This window comes from Chelonia mydas, chromosome 6 (assembly GCF_015237465.2).
Source record: "Chelonia mydas isolate rCheMyd1 chromosome 6, rCheMyd1.pri.v2, whole genome shotgun sequence".
In the NCBI taxonomy this organism is placed as follows: Eukaryota; Metazoa; Chordata; order Testudines; family Cheloniidae; genus Chelonia; species Chelonia mydas.
The window spans coordinates 85,059,376-85,083,713 of record NC_051246.2 but is presented as its reverse complement, the minus strand read 5'-3'; the positions used below and the strand labels follow the sequence as shown (position 1 = coordinate 85,083,713).

General features: G+C 39.9%; 1 protein-coding gene across 1 annotated transcript in view; it reads right to left on the bottom strand.

Annotated features, from left to right (window-relative positions):
* The window catches only part of AKAP6 (A-kinase anchoring protein 6), a 413,166-nt gene that overhangs the window by 204,719 nt on the left and 184,109 nt on the right, over positions 1-24,338 (bottom strand). The window contains exon 6 of the mRNA XM_037900577.2: positions 16,571-16,693. Coding sequence (XP_037756505.1) covers positions 16,571-16,693 — 123 coding nt within the window. The remainder of the gene's footprint in view (positions 1-16,570; positions 16,694-24,338) is intronic.

The following is a 24,338-nucleotide window of genomic DNA, read 5'->3' as shown; positions in this document are numbered from 1 at the left end:
GGTCATAATGTTGACATAATGTATTTAGACTTCTGTAAGGTGTTTGACTTGGTACCGCACAACATTTTGATTAAAAAACTAGAACAATATAAAATTAACATGGGACACATGAAATGGATTGAAAGCTGGCTAACTGATAGGTCTCAAAACATAACTGTAAATGGGGAAGTGGATGTGTTTTGGGTGCAGTCCCTGAGAGATCAGTTTTCTGCCCTATCAATGACCTGGAAGAAACCATAAAATCATCACTAATAAAGTTTATAGGTGACACAAAAAATCAAGGGAGTATAAATAATGAAAAGAACAGGTCACTGATTTGGAGTAATCTAGATCACTTGGTAAACTGGGTGCAAGCAAACAATATGCATTTTATTACAGCTAAATGTAAATGTATACATCCAGGAACAAAGATTATGGGGAGGGGCTCTACCCTGGGAAGAAGTAATTCTGAAAAAGATTTGGGGGTTGTGATGAATAATCAGCTGAAAATGTGACTCAGTGACCAAACAGCTAATACAACCTTGGAGCTATAAAACCAAATTTTGAAATATAAAAATCCTCCGTGAAATGGAATTACCTTTTTCCACCCAGCTTTACCTTTGAGCATGCCCAGTGGGATTTAGATGTTTCCAGGACTCTGAGCAGACTGAATTTGTGTGTGTTTAATATAAGTACTGGGCCTCCTTTGCCAACAAACCTATGTCCTATACATTACAAGGAACATATCATATTCTCCAATTCCTTATATAAGGGGAAATTACATTTTAATGACCTTATCACTCTCCCTACAAAAGCAATACACTTTATCCTGAAGCCACTCCTGAATATATAGAATGACACACAGCAGTGTCATAAGGCAGTCTCCATGTGGAGCATCCTCCAACAGCAGGCTGCAGCAGAACAGGTGAACCCTGCCTCAGTTTCCCTACTTGTCCGGCCATGAAAAGAACATAGTCTCTTAGTGTCCAATACGATGCCTGCTTCTTAACATAATTTATTCATATGCACCTGTGCAGTGGTTCCTCAAAACTCTTGTAAAACCCTTCTCCAATTCCCAGAACAAACATATAAGTACAGCAGTTTTCTGTTCCCCTCTGCAGGAACATCACTTCTTGGTCACCCACCCGAGAGTCTACCAGCACTCCATTCTCAATCCCTTTGGCCTTGCTTCAGTTTCCCACTCTCCAGACCTCCGCCTGTGAATGACCAATCTCATGACTCTTCCACCAGAGCTCCCAAGTCAGATCTCCCATGAGAAGGCTCTGCAACAGGTTCTACTCCCCAGTTCTCCCTGAGAATCATATCCTGCTCAGGAAATGTCCCTCACAGACCAACCACTTGTTCCTGGACTCTTCTTGCGGTCCTCTGCCCAGATCTTCACCCAGAGAGCTCCCCATCTCCTTCAGTGTTCCACTCCCCAGGCCTCCTTGTCCGTCACTCCTATGCCTGCAACTGGAGATCCACCTTCCAACAACAGTCCTCTTGCTTCTGGGCTTGGCTTCCCCTGACCAAACTGGAGCTTTCCTTTTTCCTAGGGGCCCCTGTCCAAACCTTGTGCTCTTCAGGATTCCCCAGCTTTGGTCAGTTCAAACCACCCCCACCCCCACCCCAAGTATCCCTCACCAGCTCTCTGTTCTATCTCCAGCAGCTCTCCCCTGCTGCTTCCTGACTCCTCTGGTCCCAGGCAGTTCTCACCTGGCCCTTACAGATTCTCCCAAGCAGCTCTGACCTGCCCCTTTTCCTGACTAACTCCTCAGTCAGTTCTCAGGCATACTCCTTTCCTGTGTCTTTATATGGCTTTGGTGCCTTCTCTTAACCGCAGCTGGGAGGCACATGAGGAGTCACAGGTGCACTGGCTTGCACTACCTCTTAACGGGGCCAGTCACCCTGTAAACTAGTAAAACAACAGACTTATTCAAAACACAATTTTCAAAAAGAAAATTATAACTAACCCATGGAATTATTCCTGATAGATAAAACATTTTCAGTACTTGCAAATATCTATAGACAGAACCTAGAATACTTCAAAAACCTCAAAAGTAGACTTTGCACTTTATAACAGTGCAATCTTTTCTTCAATCTGAGCAGGGGATTTAAAAGAGGTTGATCTATGGATAGGTCTCGTCTGAAATTCAGATTACTCAACTGGTCTAATCAGTCTGTTCTCTGGTCCAGCTCCCCCCTTCCAGGCAGGTCTGATGTACGCTGGATCCTCCAGAGACAGCCCCCAGCTCTAGTGTGGTATAATAATTCTCCTTGTAGCATATAAGGCAGTAACAGTCAACGTCAAAGCCACCTTACAGGAGGTTTGGTATCTTCAGCTCTGGAAGGAGCAGGTCTAGAAAAAAATGGTTGCTCTTGGGAGCTTTGTAACTCCTGAACCTAGTGGGAATTTAGCGAAGAAGTTAATGTGATGCTGTTCCCCTTCACAATGTAAAATACCCTGAGGTAAGCACTGGAAGCCACAACAGTGAAGAGACCATTTTCCTTCACAGAGCTCACAAGACTCTCACAGTTTCTATAGCATCAATTGGTAGGGTTGGGAGAGCAAATTCTCCCACCAGAACATATGAAAAACTTGTGCCAATTCCTGTTCTCTACACACACATAATGCACACAGGAAGCTAATTTAGATCTTTTACAAATCTATCCTTCAAGTGTAATAATTCTAAGTTGGTCAATAAAGTTACCATCATCTGTGAATCACAAAGTACCCACCTGGACTTCCTTAGGAAATATTTAACTTTTATTTAATTACAGAAATAAGATTCATAGGAGCTAGATACCAAAACAACAGTCTAACCACCTTAGAAATCACTACTTTTCTCACTAGCAGCCATTCTACAATGCTCTATTCCAATTGGTGTATTAACCTGCAAGTTATAGTCCAGAGACAATGTAGCATTTTTTCTGTTCTCAGGCACGTCTAGCCAAGGAATACAGAAACTCACATAGAGATCATTAACAGGTTTCATATGAAGAAAAGGAGTACTTGTGGCATCTTAGAGACTAACAAATTTATTTGAGCATAAGCTTTCGTGAGCTACAGCTCACTTCATCGGATGCATGCAGTGGAAAATACAGTGGGGAGATTTATATACACAGAGAACATGAAACAATGGGTGTTACCATACACACTGTAAGGAGAGTGATCACTTAAGATGAGCTAATACAAGCAGGAGAGCGGGGGGGATAAAACCTTTTGTAGTGATAATCAAGGTGGGCCATTTCCAGCAGTTGACAAGAGCTTCTGAGGAACAGTGCGGGGATGGGGGGGAATAAACATGGGGAAATAGTTTTACTTTGTGTGATGACCCATCCACTCCCAGTCTCTATTCAAGCCTAAGTTAATTGTATCCAGTTTGGAAATTAATTCCAATTCAGCAGTCTCTCGTTGGAGTCTGTTTTTGAAGTTTTTTTGTTGAAGAATGGTCACTTTTAGGTCTCTAATCGAGTGACCAGAGAGATTGAAGTGTTCTCTGACTGGTTTTTGAATGTTATAATTCTTGACGTCTGATCTGTGTCCAATTTATTCTTTTACGTAGAGACTGTCCAGTTTGACCAATGTACATGGCAGAGGGGCATTGCTGGCACATGATGGCATATATCACATTGGTGGATGTGCAGGTGAACGAGCCTCTGATAGTGTGGCTGATGTGATTAGGCCCTATGATGGTGGAATAGATATGTGGACACAGTTGGCAACGAGCTTTGTTGCAAGGCTAGGTTCCTGGGTTAGTGGTTCTATTGTGTGGGGTGTGGTTGCTGGTGAGTATGTGCTTCAGGTTGGGGGGCTGTCTGTAAGCAAGAACTGGCCTGTCTCCCAAGATCTGTGAGAGTGATGGGTTGTCCTTCAGGATAGGTTGTAGATCCTTGATGATGCGTTGGAGAGGTTTTAGTTGGGGGCTGAAGGTGATGGCTAGTGGCGTTTTGTTATTTACTTTGTTGGGCCTGTCCTGTAGTAGGTGACTTCTGGGTACTCTTCTGGCTCTGTCAATCTGATTCTTCACTTTAGCAGGTGGGTATTGTAGTTGTAAGAATGCTTAATAGAGATCTTGTAGGTGTTTGTCTCTGTCTGAGGGGTTGGAGTAAATACGGTTGTATCGTAGAGGTTGGCTGTAGACAATGGATCGTGTGGTGTGATCTGGGTGAAAGCTGAAGGCAAGTAGATAGGAATAGCGGTCAGTAGGTTTCCGGTATAGAGTGGTGGTTATGTGACCATCGCTTATTAGCACCGTAGTGTCCAGGAAGTGGATCTCTTGTGTGGACTGGTCCAGGCTGAGGTTGATGGTGGGATGGAAATTGTTGAAATCATGGTGGAATTCCTCAAGGGCTTCTTTTCCATGGGTCCAGATGATGAAGATGTCATCAATGTAGTGCAAGCAGAGTAAGGGCATTAGGGGACGAGAGCTAAGTCAGCCATAGAAATGTTGGCATACTGTGGGGCCATGCGGGTACCCATAGCAGTGCCTCTGATTTGAAGGTATACATTGTCCCCAAATGTGAAATAGTTATGGGTGAGGACAAAGTCACAAAGTTCAGCCACCAGGTTTGCTGTGACATTATCGGGGATACTGTTCCTGATGGCTTGTAGTCCATGTTTGTGTGGAATGTTGGTGTAGAGGGCTTCTACATCCATAGTGGCCAGGATGGTGATTTCAGGAAGATCACTGATGGACTGTAGTTTCCTCAGGAAGTCAGTGGTGTCTCGAAGATAGCTGGGAGTGCTGGTAGCCTAAGGAGGGAGTCTACATAGCCAGACAATCCTGCTGTCAGGGTGCCAATGCCTGAGACGACGGGGCGTCCAGGATTTCCAGGTTTATGGATCTTGGGTAGCAGATAGAGTACCCCAGGTCGGGGTTCCAGGGGTGTGTCTGTGCGGATTTGTTCTTGTGCTTTTTCAGGGAGTTTCTTGAGCAAATGATGTAGTTTCTTTTGGTAACCCTCAGTGGGATCAGAGGGTAATGGCTTGTAGAAAGTGGTGTTGGAGAGCTGCCTAGCAGCCTCTTGTTCATATTCCGACCTATTCATGATGACGACAGCACCTCCTTTGTCAGCCTTTTTGATGATGATGTCAGAGTTGTTTCTGAGGCTGTGGATGGCATTGTGTTCTGCATGGCTGAGGTAATGGGGCGAGTGATGCTGCTTTTCCACAATTTCAGCTCGTGCACGTTGGCGGAAGCACTCTATGTAGAAGTCCAGTCTGTTGTTTCGACCTTCAGGAGGAGTCCACCCAGAATCCTTCTTTTTGTAGTGTTCGTAGGAAGGTCTCTGTGGATTAGTATGTTGTTCAGAGGTGTGTTGGAAATATTCCTTGAGTTGGAGCCGTCGAAAATAGGATTCTAGGTCACCACAGAACTGTATTATGTTCGTTGGGGGAGAGAGGCTGAAGGAGAGGCCCTGAGATAGGACAGATTCTTCTGCTGGGTAAGAGTATAGTTGGATAGATTAACAATATTGCTGGGTAGGTTAAGGGAACCACTGTTGTGGCCCCTTGTGGCATGTAGTAGTTGGGTTTCATATGGTATGCAGTAGACACAAACACCACTACATATGCATCCCCTGTTGTTTCAATGAGGATTTATTTCTTTTACTTTACTTTTTCCACAGTAAGTCCCGCACGGTTGACGGCATTATTTAGAATCCTAGATTTGTAGTTTATATAACTGATTAGTATACTCTGTGGATTGTCTTCTGCATAAAATGACACGTTTATGGACGCATAAAATGATCTTTCCCAATCAGGGCAATAAGTTCAGAAAAGCCAAATTATCAGCAGGTTAAATGATTTAAAGTGAATTCTCCCGAGGGGAGAGATAATACTCCACTATACTGCTCTAACTCCTGAGCACCATCATTCTGAAGATAGTATAGTATATCAGAGAGAAAAATCTAAACATGCCGCCAGGAACAATGAAAGTTATTTGGTGAAGTTATTTACGATGTTTCTACTGTGTTAAGGTTTTGGAGGCTTTAGCACCTTTAACAAAATATAAAAATGTATTCAAAAAACAAACGCCCACCATAATAAAAAACAACGCCCCCCCTCCCCCCCAAAAACCCAAAACGAAACAACCAAACCAAAAAAGCAGCAGATTAGCCAGGGGCATTTGTATTACAGATTGTTTTCAAAGTGTACACATGTTTAATACTCCTCTAATCTGCATTTCCCTGAAAATGACAATTTTTAAGGAAGATTTTTTTTTTCAAAAATAGAAGACAGGTTGCAAATGGATGATTAATTATCATCAAAATCATTAAGATATCATTGTAGTCTCACACAATTTCTTAGAGGTAAAATACAGCCCATTCCGTGAACAAGCCTGTTCACTTTTTACAGCTAAGAAAGGTATTCATGTTATTGATGGGAGTGACAGGGGAAAGAGGGTGGAATTCTGATACCAGACCACTTAAGATTTCAGATTTGGTTGTCCAGCACGAAAACATGACTGTCCAATTTTGCAGCCTTGGGCTCATTCTCTTATGAAAATTAATGAACTTCTGTGATTGTCTAAAGACATTTCTCTGGATTATGCTCATTTTGTTTTCCGTTTCCCTGCCCCATTTTATTCTCATGTCTTTAGTACATCTGACTTTCATTTGGTCTTATATGTTTAGTTTTGTCTTTGTTACAAATTTAAATGCCACTGCTTCCATTAGCCTCAGACTGGGAATCAAAACTGAGACAATGGCATAATACATTTCAAATTCAAGTATTAATTTTAAAATATATGATGAATAATTTCCACCTGGCTTGAAATCTAGACCTGATCATAAAGGTTTAGATCTTCCATTATTGCTGCCTGCTGGTTAGTGCTCAGTGTGAGCATGTCCGCAAATATTCTTGGTTCCCATTCAGGCCAGTAGAAATAGCCTGGTGCCTCTGGAAAAAAACTACACTTTTGGCAATTCACTTGCGTATGCTTCAAGTCCTTTGCTGCATACATGTAACTTCTTTTGTGTGGGTACATTGTGGAAAACCACGTTCTGTCACTTCAGGGCTACAGAACAAGTAGAATAATATTTCTACCATGAACAATAGATCCTAAAAGACAGATGGGTTGGTGATTAAAATTTTGTTAAATATACATATGCATTGTGCTTTGTTGTAGACCTGATGTTATTTAATTGCAATTTTAGAGATAATCATTACATATGTCACTTCAGCTTGTCACTCAATCCAGCCCAAAAGGCATGGAGCAAATCACCAACTGGAAGCTGGTGGAACTGTCCGTAGATTAATGTAATGCCCTTTTAGCCCTGTACTATCTAATTGCTTTAGTGCTCTTCCAGGGCTATTTGTAACCCATCTAAAACTCCTGAGCAGTCTCTCTCAGTAAGAAAGAATATGAATATTGGCCTTTATATGGTCCGAAAATGTACTTTATTTTGGACAAAGGACAATCCTTCCTCTATCTCTCTAGAGATCTATATTGTCAAAACTCCAGTCTCTGACAATACAGCTGGCTTTGGAAAAGGAGGAAGATTTTTATGAGGCATGGAGAGCACATCTAAACTTTCTTCTACAGAGAAGAAAAAAAAATTGCTGGTGTGGACAAACTGGTGTGTGAGCTTTTATACAATTTATTTTTAAATGCTAGTAATATTATTCTTTTGTGACAATTCATTAGGACAAAAATACATGCTACCCAATTCCAAATTCTTAAAGGGTCCATTTAGCATTACCGTATATACTCATTCATAAGTTGAATTTTTTTTGGTAAAAAGTGAAGCATCAAACAGTGGGGGTTGGCTTATCAATGGGTCTACACCAAAATTTGATTATTTTAAGCTCTATGGAATTATTGAATTGAATATCTAATACATTGTCATTTTGTTTACCTGAGCAGCACATCCCTGGGCCTGCGCCACTTCCTGCAGCTCCCATTGGCTGGGAACAATGTGAGCTGAGGGACTCCGTGCCTGTGAACGCTCCAGGTAAACAAAACATCCAGGCCCGCTAGCAGCTTACCCTGACCAGCGGGGAGCCAAAGTTTGCCCTGAAACATAGGGTCAGCTTGTGAAAGGGTCATACACAGTTTTTGCTATTTTTACCTATCCATCTTGGGGGGTCGGCTCATAAATGAATGGTCTAATGAACGAGTATACACAGTAATTTAATAAAAATGAACTAACAGGTTTACTTGTAAATTCTCAGAAAATTAACTCTATACTCAAAAAGTAAGTGCTCTAATTTTGGGGAGGATACACTGTATTTTACATTCATAACAGAGGTTGAATCCCTTCTATAAGTATAATGAACTCAATTTCAACTATGGATCTGTAAAATCTCCTTGTGTAAGTTATACAATGGGGTGCAGGGAGGATCTTTTTATGCTTCCTATCCTTTCACATCATAAGGGTTTATCGCAATCCAGTACCTAATTACTGTGAAAACTATTAGGTTACTAATGGCAGGGGTTCCCAAACTTGGTTCGCGGCTTGTTCAGGGTAAGCCCCTGGCAGGCCGCGAGACGCTTTGTTTACCTGAGCATCCGCAGGTACGGCCGCTTGCAGTTCCCAGTGACCATGGTTCACCGTTCCTGGTAAATGGGAGCTGCGGGAAGTGGTGGCCTGGCCTGTGCTGCTTTCTGCAACTCCCATTGGCCGGGAACAGCAAACCATTATCTACTCTATCTGCCATTATCTACTCTATTTTAGTCCATTGTTTTTCACGCCATTACAAATGTATTTACTTAATTTTAACACACATGATTAAGGTTTTTTTCCTCTTTTATTAAGAACGATAATTTATTTTTCTAATTATTTTTGCATGTATGTTTACTGATCACAATCATGTATGTGACTCACTAACACTTGACTCCATCATTGCTATTAGTATCATACTTGGAACTGCATTTATTTTCATATGAATTTTAAGTTGTGGGGAGAATGTGTATATTGGGGGAGTGAGAGAGACAGTGTGTGTTGGGGGAGTGTGAGAAACAGCTCGCAGAGCAGCACTCACTAATCTGAAGGCTTGTTCAGACAGCAGCAGTTGCTGCTGGCAATTTCCACTCCTGAACCCTGTCCCTGAACCCCAGCTCAGTGGAAACTGGGTACAGGGCTGGGGTGGAGGGACAGAGCAGCAGTGGGCAGAGGGGCTCCAGAGGCGCCCCCCTTAGAATGGAAGCCCTGGGCCATCGCCCAGCCTACCCACCCCTAAAGGCCAGCCCTGCATATAAATGGACTAAACAACCTTAGTCTTAATAATAAAAACACTTTGCATTTCTATGCCACCTTTCACCTGAGGATCTCAAAGTGTCTCATACACATAAATTAAGCTTCATAAATCTCTGTGAGGCAACCAAGTATTAGAAAAACTTAAGAACACAAGAACAGCCATACTAGGTCAGACCAATGGTCCATCCAGCCTAGTATCCTGTCCTCCGACATCAGCCAGTGCCAGATGCTTCAAAGGGAATGAAGAGAACAGGGCAATTATGTGATTTATCCCTTGTTGTCCAATCCCAGCTTCTGGCAGTTGGAGGATTAGGGACACCCAGAGTATGGGGTTGTGTCCCTGACCATCTTGGCTGACAGCCATTGGTGGACCTATCCTCCATGAACTTACCTAGTTCTTTTTTGAATTCAGTTATATTTATAAGAATATAAATTTGGCCATACAAAGATGGGTAAACTGAGACATGGAGAGATTAAGGCCACAATGTCACATCTTCAGTGCCTAAAGTTATGCACCTAAATCCACATTTAAGCACCTAATAAGTGGTCTGGTATTCAGAGGTGCTGCACACGGACAACTCCTATTAAAGTCAGCGGGAGCTGAAGGTGCTCTAAAAATCATGTTTCTGATTTAGGTGGATACAAATATGGATTCAGGAGTCTACTTTTAGGCACTAAGTTTGAAAATATTGACCTAAGCGATTTGTCCAAAGTTACAAAATGAATCGGAGATGGATACAGAAACAGAATCTTGGAGTCCACACTTTTAGTCCCCTGCTCTAATCACCATCCAATATTCCATTTTGCAACAATGACTATCAAAACACAAAAGAAAATGACTCAGGCTAAACTACACAACTGAAAATAAATGTTTGCTGGTCTCCTTCAACAAAATACATAACACTTAAAATATGACAATCTAAATGTTGGCACCTGAATATTAACTATGTTTTGATAGACCATTTCCTAATATGATAAGGGAAAGCTTTGAGATCAGCCATTGCCTTAATTATAATTACTTTAATTAGCTCGCTATTTTCCCTTAAATTTTAGTACACTTTTATTATTGTAACAAATTATCATTCATATCTGTCTATATAAAATAAAATCTTAAAAAGAAAGAGAACAATTCCAGTAATTCTTGACATAAGAATAAGAAAGTCTGAATATGTTAAGTAGTTAGAAATATACATATTATAAGTTACAGAAATTGTCAGATAATTGGACCAATCCCTTTAGGAGGTATGAGATGAACAAACACCTCAAGGGAAGGGGGGACATATAGAAGAAGAGTAGAAAAATAAATATTCAGTAGAAGAGATCTGTCACTAAAGATGTACATTGGATCTTTTCACTGATAACCCGGAACACATATTCTTCTTAAAGTTAAAAAGCATTGCAACAAATTATTTTAAACAAGGTGATGCTGCACTCTTTGTGGATTTTCATTATAAAGTCCCTCACAGGTTATCTCGTGCTAAGTTTGATACAGGACACAGAACCACCAGTGGACTAAAGATCCAAGAGCACATCAAAGGAAGCCCTATAATTAGGAAGCTGGCACAAGCAAATCAAATAAAGCAAAGTCATGCTAGTAACAAACGGTAAAAGTAAATATTACAATATGAAGAAAAAAAAAAAGGCCCCAGTGAATTTCACACTTTAAAAATACATTTTGTCTGAGTCCTTCTCAATAGTCACTCTCATATCCTCACTTACTTTTTTCTGTGCTCTAATAAAAGCAATGGTTTCCTCTGAGGAATAAAAGTGATAACGTATCCACTTCAGCAACCTCTTAAATGGGCAGGGTAAAGAACATCAGTTTGAATTCTTATTTGTTGGTCTGGTAAGAAATTCATTTGGTTTAAGAAGCGAGGTAGTATAATCTAGATAGAGGCTTTCATTTCATGAGCTGCCTTCAGGATGCTATTTTTGATTAAAACTGATTTGCAAACCACCAAAACCTGTGCATGAAGTCTGTTTAGAAGCTGATTTTGATCAGGGAGCCAATGGGCAGAAATCAGCATAACTGCAACAGAAGAAAAGGAGTACTTGTGGCACCTTAGAGACTAACAAATTTATTTGAGCGTAAGCTTTCGTGAGCTACAGCTCACTTCTGCAACCGATGAAGTGAGCTGTAGCTCACGAAAGCTTATGCTCAAATAAATTTGTTAGACTCTAAGGTGCAACAAGTACTCCTTTTCTTTTTGCGAATACAGACTAACACGGCTGCTACTCTGAAACCTGAAACAGAAGAGTTATGAAAGGTAAAGCAAATCAGAAACCATTTTTCAAAGATTCTTTCTTGGTAAGGTCTTTCTATGTGCTCAATAAATGCAGCAATCTTCAAGGTTTTATTATATGAGCTGTATTATCTAACTCATCAACTTTATTTCTGAGTGAAATATTATCTTATTCCACACCAGTTTCATGGCTTCATGTCCTAAATGGTAAGTTTCTAAATCTACTACTTAAAGGTCTAAAGCAGTTTTCCAACCTGGGGGGTTGTCCCCACTTGGAAGCCTCAAGCCAGTGAATTGGACAGAAGGTTAAAGTATGATTCCATATCTGTATTTCTTCCCCACTGTAAATGTGTTCCTATGGTTTTGGATAAAGCAGTAGCTGGCTCCTTGAAAAAATCACTCTCCATGTGATCCGGCTCCCTCAGTGGCCCCTAAAGCTGCTGGCCAAAAAGAACAGCTCACATGTACAAGACTACAGGCTCAGGCAGTAGGTCACAGAACCAAGCTTCAATCCTTTGCCTCATTAGCATCCAACTGAGCTGCAAGAGCATGTGTTACCCAGCCCCATGGAGTCACCTGTTGATGCCTCCACCTCAAGCAGTAGGTAGTCTTCAGCTGTGTGGGGAACAGGAATCAGGAGCCACAACATAGGACAGCATTTAAATAAAATAATTAGAAGGAAAACTATAAAACAGAGGGGAAAAGAAGGAACAGAAGGAGGACAGAGAGAAAGAGACAGGAAAAATGATGTTGGCAACAGTGTACCATAAGCATCATGTTACCCTCATGTGAATCACTCTCTAAGAAAGTATCCAGATTTTTACATAATTTTTTCTGATTTGCTTTGCAATTTCTATAGTGTTGGTCATCTTTTTCGTCTGTTGGGCTTATGAAGGTATTTTCCATCCTTCCCAATATCTGATAATTGTGTATTTGGATGCTATCACTACTGCCATCACCCATTTTCCTAGAGTTGAGGATATCTTAGAGCCTCTGGATTGTCAGTGAGAAAGCTATGAAACTAGTCTTTTTTTATGTCCCTTCAGAGAATGACTAATTTTTGACAAATACCTTGCCAATGTTTCTAGGTCCATGCCCAGAAAAGTGGTTTTTGGTGTTTTACGTACTTGGACATTCATCCCAACTAGCTCATATAGCTAGAACTCTCCTCCTATGTAGCCAAATGGGTGGTCACAAGCCCAGTTGAGAATCCATGTTCTAGATCATGTTTGTATCTTTAAAGTATATGCACTTTAGGTTGGTGTCTCCAAGTGGTTCTATATACTTTTTGGTAGTTATTGCCGGTATTCTTTTATATCTATGTGTGCATGAATTTAATGAGCATTGTCACAGGAGTGGGCACAGAGCTGATTTTTTTCACCATTTGAATTTTTAGAAATGGATTCTGAGCTCCTACAAGGTGCTAGATTGACAAGACTGCACAGATATCTCTTGTAGTTGCAGAACACAGCAGCAGCACAAAATTCCTTATTCCAGCAATTCGTCTCAACCTTTACCTGAAAGACCAACTCTTATGAAAACTGTTATTCATCATGCCAATACAATACAGTACATTCTGAGAATGTGAGCAGAAGTGTACATTTTTAATGTTTTTTTCTTGGGATACGGACCTTTTCCCCCCACTAGGAACTGGACTGAAATTAATAGTTAATTTCACGTAAACCTGGCTGATTTTTGTTCATTAGCATTTTAGCTTGGATTCAGACTAGTCGCTTATGTATCAAAGGTTTTTTATCCTTTACAAATTGTTACGGTTCTCCATTTCCCCAGAAAGCTAAATGTGAGTGTTCCATTCAGTGATGCTAACTTTATTTATTTTAGCAAGAGGAGAGTTAAAATTCAGCTTTAATATTCAAATAATTTATATTCAATAGTCACATGCTGAGGTCCTGAAATGATGGTCCAGGTGACATGACAAAAAATTTGAGAGGTCTCTTGAAACCTGTTACCAGTACTATCTTTGCTAGAGCATCCTCAGCCAATAGACAAAAAGGGAGCAAATAAACCTTTTCCTCATCTGAGATTCTTTTTATTTTCTTCCCTGTATGTGGCAACAGTGGGGAGTTAAGTGGCAAGTACAAAATATCCCCTTTTATTGACATCCAGCTCCCTGTTGTGGCTAGGGTTAGGATTGCCCTGGAGTCTCCAGGAATTAAAAATTAATCTTTCATTAAAGATTATGTCATGTGATGAAACCTCCAGGAATACGTCCAGCCAAAATTGGCAACCCTAATTGTGGCCATATGTTTCAGTCAGAGCAGGGCCACAGGTAGCAATGATAATCTGAGGCAGAGCCTTTTCTCCACTAGCCCACTTTGTTGCCATAATACACAATCTGGTAGGATTGTGGTAAACATGCCTGAGTCAGGTTTATATTGCAACTTCCACTGATAATTGTGAATACAAAGATAGCTAGTGTATATTAAACCTATAGGAGAGAGGCAAATTCATTTTATTAATTTATTTGAAAGAGAGTCAACTCACAACTGGATGTCAGTGCAGAAACCCTGAGGTAGTGCTGAGGAACCTGGAACCTCGCTTAGGAGTTAGCCTGCAAGGTACATAGTGCCTTCTGTTCAGAAGACATCAAAAAAAGCTGATGGCATTCAAATTTGCAGAACCTATCTTGTAAAACAAGAAACTTTGAGGGAGGTAAGCTCCCCCCTCCCTCCAAGCCCTTAATCAGCATTGATTTAAAATGCTAAATCAAGAGGAATTTTAACACTGAACTGAATGTGAATTGAAGTTCATATACATCTGTTTAAACACAGATTAGAATTTCTGTCAAACCAATACCAGTGAAAAGCTGACATTCTAATTAATACGAATAACTCTATCTTCCTATTACAAAAATATCTCTTATTTTAATAATTCAATCTTCTACTGCAAAGAAAGGAATATGATAGCATATGTTTTTTTAAATCCCAGGAGAAATGAGGCTGTAGGATCACTACTGCTTTTCCGTGCTGTCCAACAAATTGCTTACATAGACTGACAATATACATGCCATCAAGGTATATTCACAGACTGAAATGGTAGTGTATTATATACTCTACTACTTCATGGAAGGATTTGGGGGAGGGGGGGACCACTCTTACTTCATGAAAATGACTCTCCCCCCCCACCCCCCACGCGAAACATGTGAAGTACTCTATGCATCAGGAACACTCTGGTGATAGATTTTTAATGGCTTTAAAATAATCTAATGAAATGACAGACAAAGGTCTAAGGCTCAGGTGTGATCTCTCCTGTGCACCTTTACAGAGGAGTGAGAGGGTGTAAGATGCCCACTCTCCCATGCAGACTATACATATTGGTGAATCCTGAAGGAGAAGAGCAGCCACCATGAGGCTGCTCCTGCCCATCCCACAGTGGTGGGTAGCGTATGTACAGGCAGGGATAGGGAGAGAGTAATTTTGGTTCCAACTCCCACAATGCACTGGCCCATGCTCTGGAGCTGGGGCAGACTTTCAAGTAATCTGTGCTAGTAAGAGGGCTGGTACGGATGACTTCCCCCATTGAGCGAGGGGGAAATAGATACTGAAAGTCACAGCCTCGTTTCTGTCCTGCTCTTGGGACAGTGCAGTTATGTCTATCTAGCCCCGAGAAAGCCATCTTCCAGAGAGTTTAATATAGTAGAGTAGGAGTGAACAAACTGAAATGACCCAGGACTTTTAGGTGCCGATCCTGCAGTGTGTGGTGGGTGCGTGGTCAGATCTCTGCACTTGCATGGGGCCAAAGTCTATGGGGCTTCATGTTAGCCCAAGGGAACTTTTGTAAAATACATGGCAGGATCACAAACTATTTGGTGCAGGGACAGTTATTTACTACCTACGTGCACAGTGCCTAGCACAATGCCTCTAGGCACTACTATGATGGAAATGATTAACATCAATAAAGGGCATGAAAAATGTCAATTTATGCTTGAAAGCTGGAGATCAGAGAGTTTTAAAGTTGTGGCAGGGTAAGTTCCATTTTTTTAACTGCTTAATTTAATGATGGTCAGGCCGACCATTAAATTAATAGAAATAAACGAACAACAGAATTTACTGTATCAGAGTATTGAAACTCACTGATTTCCAATTCTTTGAAATGGAGGAGCTTATTTATTTATTTTTGCTCCTACTTTGCATTATCCAATTGGGCTGCAGAAGAAGACTGTCTTGAAAATTAATTCTGCAACACACATACACAGATTGTATTTAATACTTTTCCTGGAGAGCTCTGATATGCCCCTTAAATCACAAGACTTTTCCTTTAAAGAGGCATTTTCATTATTATTTATATTGGGTTAGTAACAAAGGTCTGAATCAGGAATGGGACTCCATTACACCATACAAACTGATAGGAAGACATGGTCTCTGCCCCATATGTTTGATAACAGTGTGAAAAATCTAAGCACGAGGTTTTCAGCATCTAAAATCTCATTTCATCTAACATGCTTGCTTTTCATATTTTACTACAATTCAACTACTGTAGTTGGTTTTCACCTGCTTGTAACCAGCAGCAGCTGTTAGAAGTATTCAGTAAAAACCTGATGAGGCTTATCCAGTGCCTCTCAATCTATAATTCTTGCCTGTACTATATTCAGATCTTATTTCGTTAAGTGTTTTCTACTTCCACACAATGTTTTGGTTTTTTTGCACAACAGCAAGAATAGCGAGTTACATGATAGAAAATGCACATCCACTAAAATGATTGAAATAATAATTTCAAGTATTTTATTTAAATCATTCTGTACTATGATTAAAAATGTGGCAGACAGAAAAAATAAATTAGAGCTTCATTAATACTGGCCAGGAGAAATATAATTTTACTTTTATCTTTTATTATTTCCCTTTTCTTTCAATATGAGGATAATCTCTGAATTGCAATATAATTTTTTCTAATTTCATTTTCAAAGAGAGATTTTTGCTACACTATGGTTGCTAAAGAATGCAGGAAATTTTGTTTTTCTTTCAGAAAGTGAATTTGTTGGAATTTTGAATACTACTTCAATTTGCAACACTGTAAATACGGCATTAAAATATGTTGACTAATAATTAGAAAAAATAATCTACGAACAAAAAGCACAGCAGAACACTTCAATTATTGATAGCAATCACAATGTAATCTTGTCCTACCAAGTGTGTCTCAAGGTACAGTTTAAGGCTGTCTGTCTCTGCTTTAGGAGGAGTCCAATTCTCTGTCGTTTCCATGGCTTCATTTAACCAGTGAATGAATTCATCCAGCTTGCTTACAAACCCCTTACCAGATAAGAAAAAAGAAAGAACAAGAAAAACATATTTGTTAGTACAATGACAATCTGGAAAAAGCATGCTCTTTATTTTTTTAAACCAACAGAGCATTGCATAGTGAAATCTTGTCCTCAACAACCATGCAAAGAATGATAAAAATTGGTTGGTGGTCTAATAAAGGAGGAGCAAGACTGTGCTCAGTGTGTTCTGGGATAATCTAAGGTGGTCTCTTGGGACAGGCCAGTGTAAAAGATTCATTAGATTGTGGCGAGATGGGAAAAAATGGGGTTTTAAAAGTGAGGGGGATTTGTGTGAGAGGCCTGGGTTATGATAAAAGATGGGTTGGAAGCCCTTATTCAGGCAACCAGATGTGGCAGCTGCATCCCTTCTAGTGATATACAAGGCAGAATGTGCAGCATTTAATGTAAGGACTGCTGGTCTTTTATGAAAGGCACTATTAAATGATGCCCCTGACTTTACATGACTGGATGATGCTGTAAGGCCCATTTTGAGTGCAGATAATTCCACCAGAGTCTTCTGTTCAATGTGAGTCAAGGGAAGGTTGAGAGGGTAGCGTGGCCATGATGTTTACATTGACTTACGAGAGATTTTAAGAGTATGTTAATCTAATATGACCATCCCAGAATTGCTTAAGATAATGCTAGCACTGGTGTATTAGTTTTATTTTTATTTATTCATAGGCTTGTTTAGGATACTCAGAACTCTGGTATCGGAGCACCTCCCATAAATTAATTAAATTATGCCCTCAACAGCTCTGTGAGGTAACCAATGTATCATTATCATTTGTTCCCCTTTGTACACATAATTCAATTTCATTGGCGCGGGGGACTGGAACCAAGGTCTCCCCGCTCCTGTGTGAATGCCTGGGTTAAAATGCCTGTTCCAGGTGAATGCCCTAACCACTGGGTTAAAGGTGATCGGGGGTGGGGGGAGAGGGGCACTCCTCTAACCCTTTAAAAATGCTTGGGAAAAAATCTTTCAGGTCAAATAAAACAATTAGTTCAACCCCAAACAGATTTTTTTTATTTGCCAAAAGTTTTAAATTTTAACAAAAAAATTTCAGAACTACCACCAAACAGGGCTCTACCCTCTGGGCCTCAGAGAAGAATACTACAAACCACATTACTGATTGCTTGCCACATCCTAGTGATGCTATCTCAGAAACAAGGTGATTTGATATATACATACACAGGCAGACATATATATATACACACATACAAAATAAAGGTGCTCTCTTGTACAGGTTTCATGTATTTTACTAAAAAAGTAATATATTACACCCCCATAACAAAGCACTGTTTTAGCAGAAATTTTTCAAAAAATATTTCAAGATTTCAAGCATGTAATGCTGATACGCACTAGTACAAAAGGCAGCTCCAGTTTGTATTTTTCCATATTGAATTTCGGAACCCTCCAGTACTAGCCTTTTAGATGTCAAATACTTTTTCTCTCCGCTACAAAATGTGCCACATTTAATATGCCTGTATTTACCACATGGGGGGAGACAACCCACAACAGGTTTATGACCTGAATCATTTGCGTTGTGGGGTAGGAAATGTTTGAAGGGTGTTTTGGGCTTTACTAAATATATAGATAATATCATGTAAAGCTCTGAGGAGCCAGAATCTTTTTGTTTAAAAAAAGATAAAAATTCCAACAACATTATGGACATTAAAATCCCCACTAAAAATAAATGGGTTGGTGGTGGGCACTGAGGAGAGAGCTAAAGGAAAGGAGAGGCATGATGATAGAATGGGGAGCTCTAACCCAAGCTACGTCCCTGTCAGAGAAATATTTTCTGCTACAAAACACAAATCACAATAATCCTACTATTTTTCAAACGATCGCTATAAAATTTTATTGAAACCATTCAAAGAACACATCTGTAGAAACTGAAAATAATTTAAAAAACTAAAAGCCTAACACTGAAAATAACTGTCAGAGGATAGATAACACTGTCCAGCTCCTGAATCTCAATGTCTGGGTAAACACCACCATCTGGAGGCCTAATGGAGCATTGTCAGTCTACAAAATCTTAAGGAGGGAACCCAATGCTGAATTGTAAGCATCTAAATTGGATTTCTAAATCTTACATCCGAACATTCAAATATGTGCCTATTTTTGCAAATAAGTGCTAAGGAACATCATAATGCAGATTTGGATGCCCCGCAACTAAATTAAGACCACAATTTTACTTGACTTGTCATTTGATTTCTGGTAAAATTAAAAGGAAAACCCATATAGTTAAACACATGACAATGGAAATGAAGACAATACATGCGAGCCTAGATCAGATAGGAGATTTCTTTTTCATATTTTCCACGTGTTTATCTCAAACTAAATTCACCATAATCCCTACTTCATTTGTCACAAACTAATGATCAAAATGTTTTTCAAAATTTTTTCACAGTAGTGCCTAGGACTCCAACTTATTTATTTTAATAGCCTGATGCTAGTGGACAAAGAGACACCTTTATCATCCCAATGCCAGACTCATGACTCATGTCTGCCTGGAAGGCAGCTCCACTGGAAATTGAAACCTATGCAAATACAGTCAACTGGATCAGGTCTATTGCTAAAGACTAGACTACAACCCTGCTCTTGAAGCTGAACTTCTACTTCTCTTCAGCGAGACAAGGTGGGTGAGATAATATTTTATTAGACCACCTTCTGTTGGTGAGAGACAAGCTTCCAAGGAGAGCTCTTCTTCAGGTCTTCTCTTTGGCATTATTCCAAGGCCTGGCTACATACAAACTTTAAAACCAAAATCAGTATTTTCAAACAATATGTTGCTCCTTTATCACTTTAAGCACTGAGGCACACATTTGGGTCTTGCTTATTCCATCTGATAAGCAATAGGTATTGCTACTTTAGGGCTAAAGCATACTTTTAGGCACAGCCTTGAGCAAAGGATGGTGCATAAACTTAGCACCAGCTCAATGGTTACCCTGCGAGACACTCCAAGTCACAACCTAGACCATACTGAAGATGTGATTACCGCTCTATTGACTGGCTAGCAGTAACAAAACATCCTATTTAGAATGATGAATACCTAATAAATGTTGAAGATGTACAGTAAAAGACAAAAAAGGGGCTATCTTCATGCAGTTTGTGTTGGATATTTCCTAAAATACATATATATTTTCAGAAATGTTTTTGATGAAATTGGGTCTAGGAACATAAGAACGGCAATACTGGGTCAGACCAAAGGTCCATCCAGCCCAGTATCCTGTCTACAGACAGTGGCCGATGCAACAGGTAATAATCAAGTGATCTCTCTCTTGTCATCCATCTCCACCCTCTGACAAACAGAGGCTAGGGACACCATTCCTTGTCCATCCTGGCTAATAGCCATTAATGGACTTAACCGCTATGAATTTGTCCAGTTCTCTTTTAAACCCTGTTATAGTCCTAGCCTTCACAACCTCCTCAGGCAAGGTGTTCCACAGGTTGACTGTGCGCTGGAGTGAAGAAGAACTCCCTTTTATTTGTTTTATATCTGCTGCCCATTAATTTCATTTGGTGGCCCCTAGTTCTTATATTATGGGAACAAGTAAATAACTTTCCCTTATTCCTTTCTCCACACCACTCATGATTTTATAGACCTCTATCAAATCCCCCCTTAGTCTCCTCTTTTCCAAGCTGAAAAGTCCTAGCCTTTTTAATCTCTCCTCATATGGGACCCATTCCAAACCCTTTATCATTTTAGTTGCCCTTTTCTGAACCTTTTCTAATGCCAGTATACCTTTTTTGAGATGAGGGGACCACATCTGTATGCAGTATTCAAGATGTAGGGGTACCATGGATTTATATAAGGGCAATAAAATATTCTCCATCTTATTCTCTATCCCTTTTTTAATGATTCCTAACATCCTGTTTGCTTTTTTGACTGCTGCTGCACACTGTGTGGACGTCTTCAGAGAACTATCCACGATGACTCCAAGATCTTTTTCCTGATTAGTTGTAGCTAAATTAGCCCCCATCATATTGTATGTATAGTTGGGATTATTTTTTCCAATGTGCTTTACTTTACATTTATCCACATTAAATTTCATTTGCCATTTTGTTGCCCAATCGCTTAGTTTTGTGAGCTCTTTTTGAAGTTCTTCATAGTCTGCTTTGATCTTAACTATTTTGAGCAGTTTAGTATCATCTGCAAACTTTGCCACCTCACTGTTTACCCCTTTCTCCAGATCATTTATGAATAGGCTGAATAGGATTGATTTTAGGACTGACCCTTGGGGAACACCACTAGTTACCCCTCTCCATTCTGAAAATTTACCATTTATTCCTATCCTTTGTTCCCTGTCTTTTAACCAGTTCTCAATCCATGAAAGGAAGTTCTAATATGGAGAAAGATTTGCCTCTTGATAAAAAAATGTACTCTGCAACACTAGAAAAAAAAATGTAATGCAATCCAGTCAGAAAATGAAATACAGGACTAATTACACCATGCAAAAGAATGGAATTTAGTGTGCAATCATGAACCCAGACTCAGGACTGATCAATGAAACAAATAAAATAGGAAAGCAAAATATACACAATATTTTGCCATGTTTTTTTCTCATGTCGTACATCTAACAGAAATGGCTGTACATCCCTATCATTAATAATTTTTACCACTCTCTCTCTCTCTTTTGTATTTGTGGTTTACCTGTTTCTTTGTCTACACAGCTTTTTCAGACAATTTTAAGATAGAAAGAGAGAGCCTCAGCTGGTGTAAATCAGCTTCAGTTGGTTCAGTGGAGCAAGGCTGACCTATAATAGCTATGTATCTAATCCAGACACTATGATGCCTATAATTAAACTATGATACGATATATCACAATGTTTTGGAATCTGGAAATCCCAAAGTTACTCACATTATAGCAAAAAAATTGCTATAAAAACAAGAACTCCCCAGGAGAGAGAAAAAAGGAGAGTGGGAGGGAATTCCACTGTAAATGGATCTCTCTCTTTGAGACCAGCTGAATCAATTCTGTGATGTAACTGCTCCGTATTGTCCTTGTAAACTCAGCACTGATTTTATTCCAGACACTGGATTCCTAGTAATATTGTTACTATGCTATATTTGGAAAAGTCAAATGCTACATAGTGGATATTTGGTAGCAACCTCCATAGCTAAGGATACAAAGCACTTTCCATTATGACCTTCTGTTTGAATGCACTGATACATTTCTGAAATGTGCACTTATTGGTTACAGGTTGTGCGACTGTGGAACATACATTTTTTCTTTTGTGTAAAAAACCCCACAAAGTTTTATTTGCACTTTTTAAAAACAAAGCTACAGGACAAATTGTTTAAATTTAAAACTTGACATGGACATAGTCTTCTCTAGGGTCTACAGCTATTTAATCTGGGTGGATAAGGATTCAAAATAAGAGAGTTGTAAGTACTGAAAAAAATCTAAGTGTGTTCAAGGTGTCTGGTAGGCTTCTAGCAGAGTCTAGTAACAGTATTGCCAACCCCAACAGTTCAAAAACTCTCAAATCATGAGATTAGACTGAAGTCCTGAAACTTCTTTTTTAAGAACTGGTCTTTTTTCAATGCCCTCTAATGCCCCTGCTTATCTCAAGAGAGTGTATGTAAAAATAACAAGTCAGACATTTGAATTGTGCAGAGAAATAGGCAGGCCCTGCCTCTCCCTCCCCCCGTCTTCTTTCCCACTGTTTAGAGTCTTTTCTCATGCCCTTTGCACCTGCTTCCCAAATCCCTACCACTGCTGAGAGCCATGCCAGGTACATCTGCTCCCTGACCCCCCTCCCCAACATCTGACTCTCCTTGGCAGATTCTTGCAGCCCTTCTAACTGCTGCCACGCAGACTCCAGCAGCTGACCAGACCCCCAATTCCTCCTTCCTTGCAGGCTCCAGAAGCTGCCTGCCATGCCTCCAGCCTAGAGAAGGCCTGCCCTGGGCTTGGACCTCCATTAACACCCACTTCCAGGATTGTGGGGGATGGGCTGAGGCTGCTCCTACTACCTCCAGAGGTGGGAGGGATGGCTCTGCTGTGCTTTCTGCTGCAGTGTTTTGCGCTGCTCAGAGCACCTCAGTACTGCAGGCTCTAGCTGCTGCTACCTGCAGCTTACATAGTACAACAGGGAAAACTACAGTCAGGCCAGGGAACACTCCCTAGCTGCCTGCAGTGTTTGTAAAAAGAAAAGGAGGACCTGTGGCACCTTAGAGACTAACACATTTATCTGAGCATAAGCTTTCGTGAGCTCACGAAAGCTTATGCTCAAATAAATTTGTTAGTCTCTAAGGTGCCACAAGTACTCCTTTTCTTTCTATGAATACAGACTAACACAGCTGCTACTCTGAAACTTGTAGTGTTTGTGGAATTGAGAGCAGCCCCCTCAAATTTGATCATCACAATAACATCACAAATGTCTATCGCTGTAATAAAGCTTAGTCCCTTGTGATATCACTATACATTTCCCCTGGCTTATCAGGGCAGCAGCTCAGATAAGGCACATGTGAAAGTAAATATCTGACTGAAAGACTGCAAAATCCTTCCCCCAAAAGTGCCTTTATATCTGATAGGCAATAGTCTCCTGTCCCAATCTATGTATTTAACAGGGACAGAAAGTCGTACACATGTCCCTGTCATCTGAGCTACGCTTGCTACTGGAAGCTTCACATTTTTAATTTCAAGTTTGAAATCTGAATGTTATATTACACCATTTGTTCCTTTTTTGGTCTGAAACTCAATAATTTAAGTATTTACATGGTCTCACTTAGACTTTGAAATCCACCTTTCAGGAAATTAAACAGAGTGAGGAAGGGACGAGTTCCTATCTTTCCTGCACCTTTAATTTCAGTAAACCTAGTTTCTGCTAGATGGGTGTTCATAACTAAAATGGGCCCAGGAAGGCTGATCTGGGGCTTTAATTTGAGCTGGTTTCTAACAGGCAGTAGGTTTAAGGTTACATTAGAAAAAGAATGACTTTTTTAAAATGAATGCTTAGGATTTGTAGGATATTGCAGAATGCAGCAAAACTTTTGGAGACACACTAAAAACTAATCTGCTTTCTGGGATTTTTTTCCTGTTCAGGATATCCAGGAAGGGTACTGGCCTTCTTGAACCTGAATTTGGCTATGCCTGTTTCAGAGATACACTTGTAATGTTGTAAAACATATACTATAAAATAATACAGGATGTAATGTGGCAAGTTAACATTGGATGTGGAAACTTTAATGTATGCAGTTCCTGGGCTAAATTCTGCTCTTTGAAACTACGCAGAATTAACTTGGGTTGCACGCGTAGCTGGAAGCAGTATTTGACCATCTTGCTTCTTGAAATTTTAAGCTATGCAATGTTAACATTGCTTAACAATTTATTATTATTATAATTATTAATTTGCATTTAATATGCACATTGAATTATTATGTATTGCATCACATACACTTAATAGAGTACTTTTGGACACAACTTTTATAAAGGCACAAAATCTTTGGAGTGATTAGAACTAAGGTTTGAAAAAAGATGTTCCAAGCAGGTAGGTCCCAGATATTTAAGCATGTACTAAAAATGTCTATTTACCTATAGACAAAATTATCAAGTTTTAAGGATGACTGTCGTACCAGTTTTACAAAGACACAGAACCTGCCCTTTACACCACACATCTCAGCATA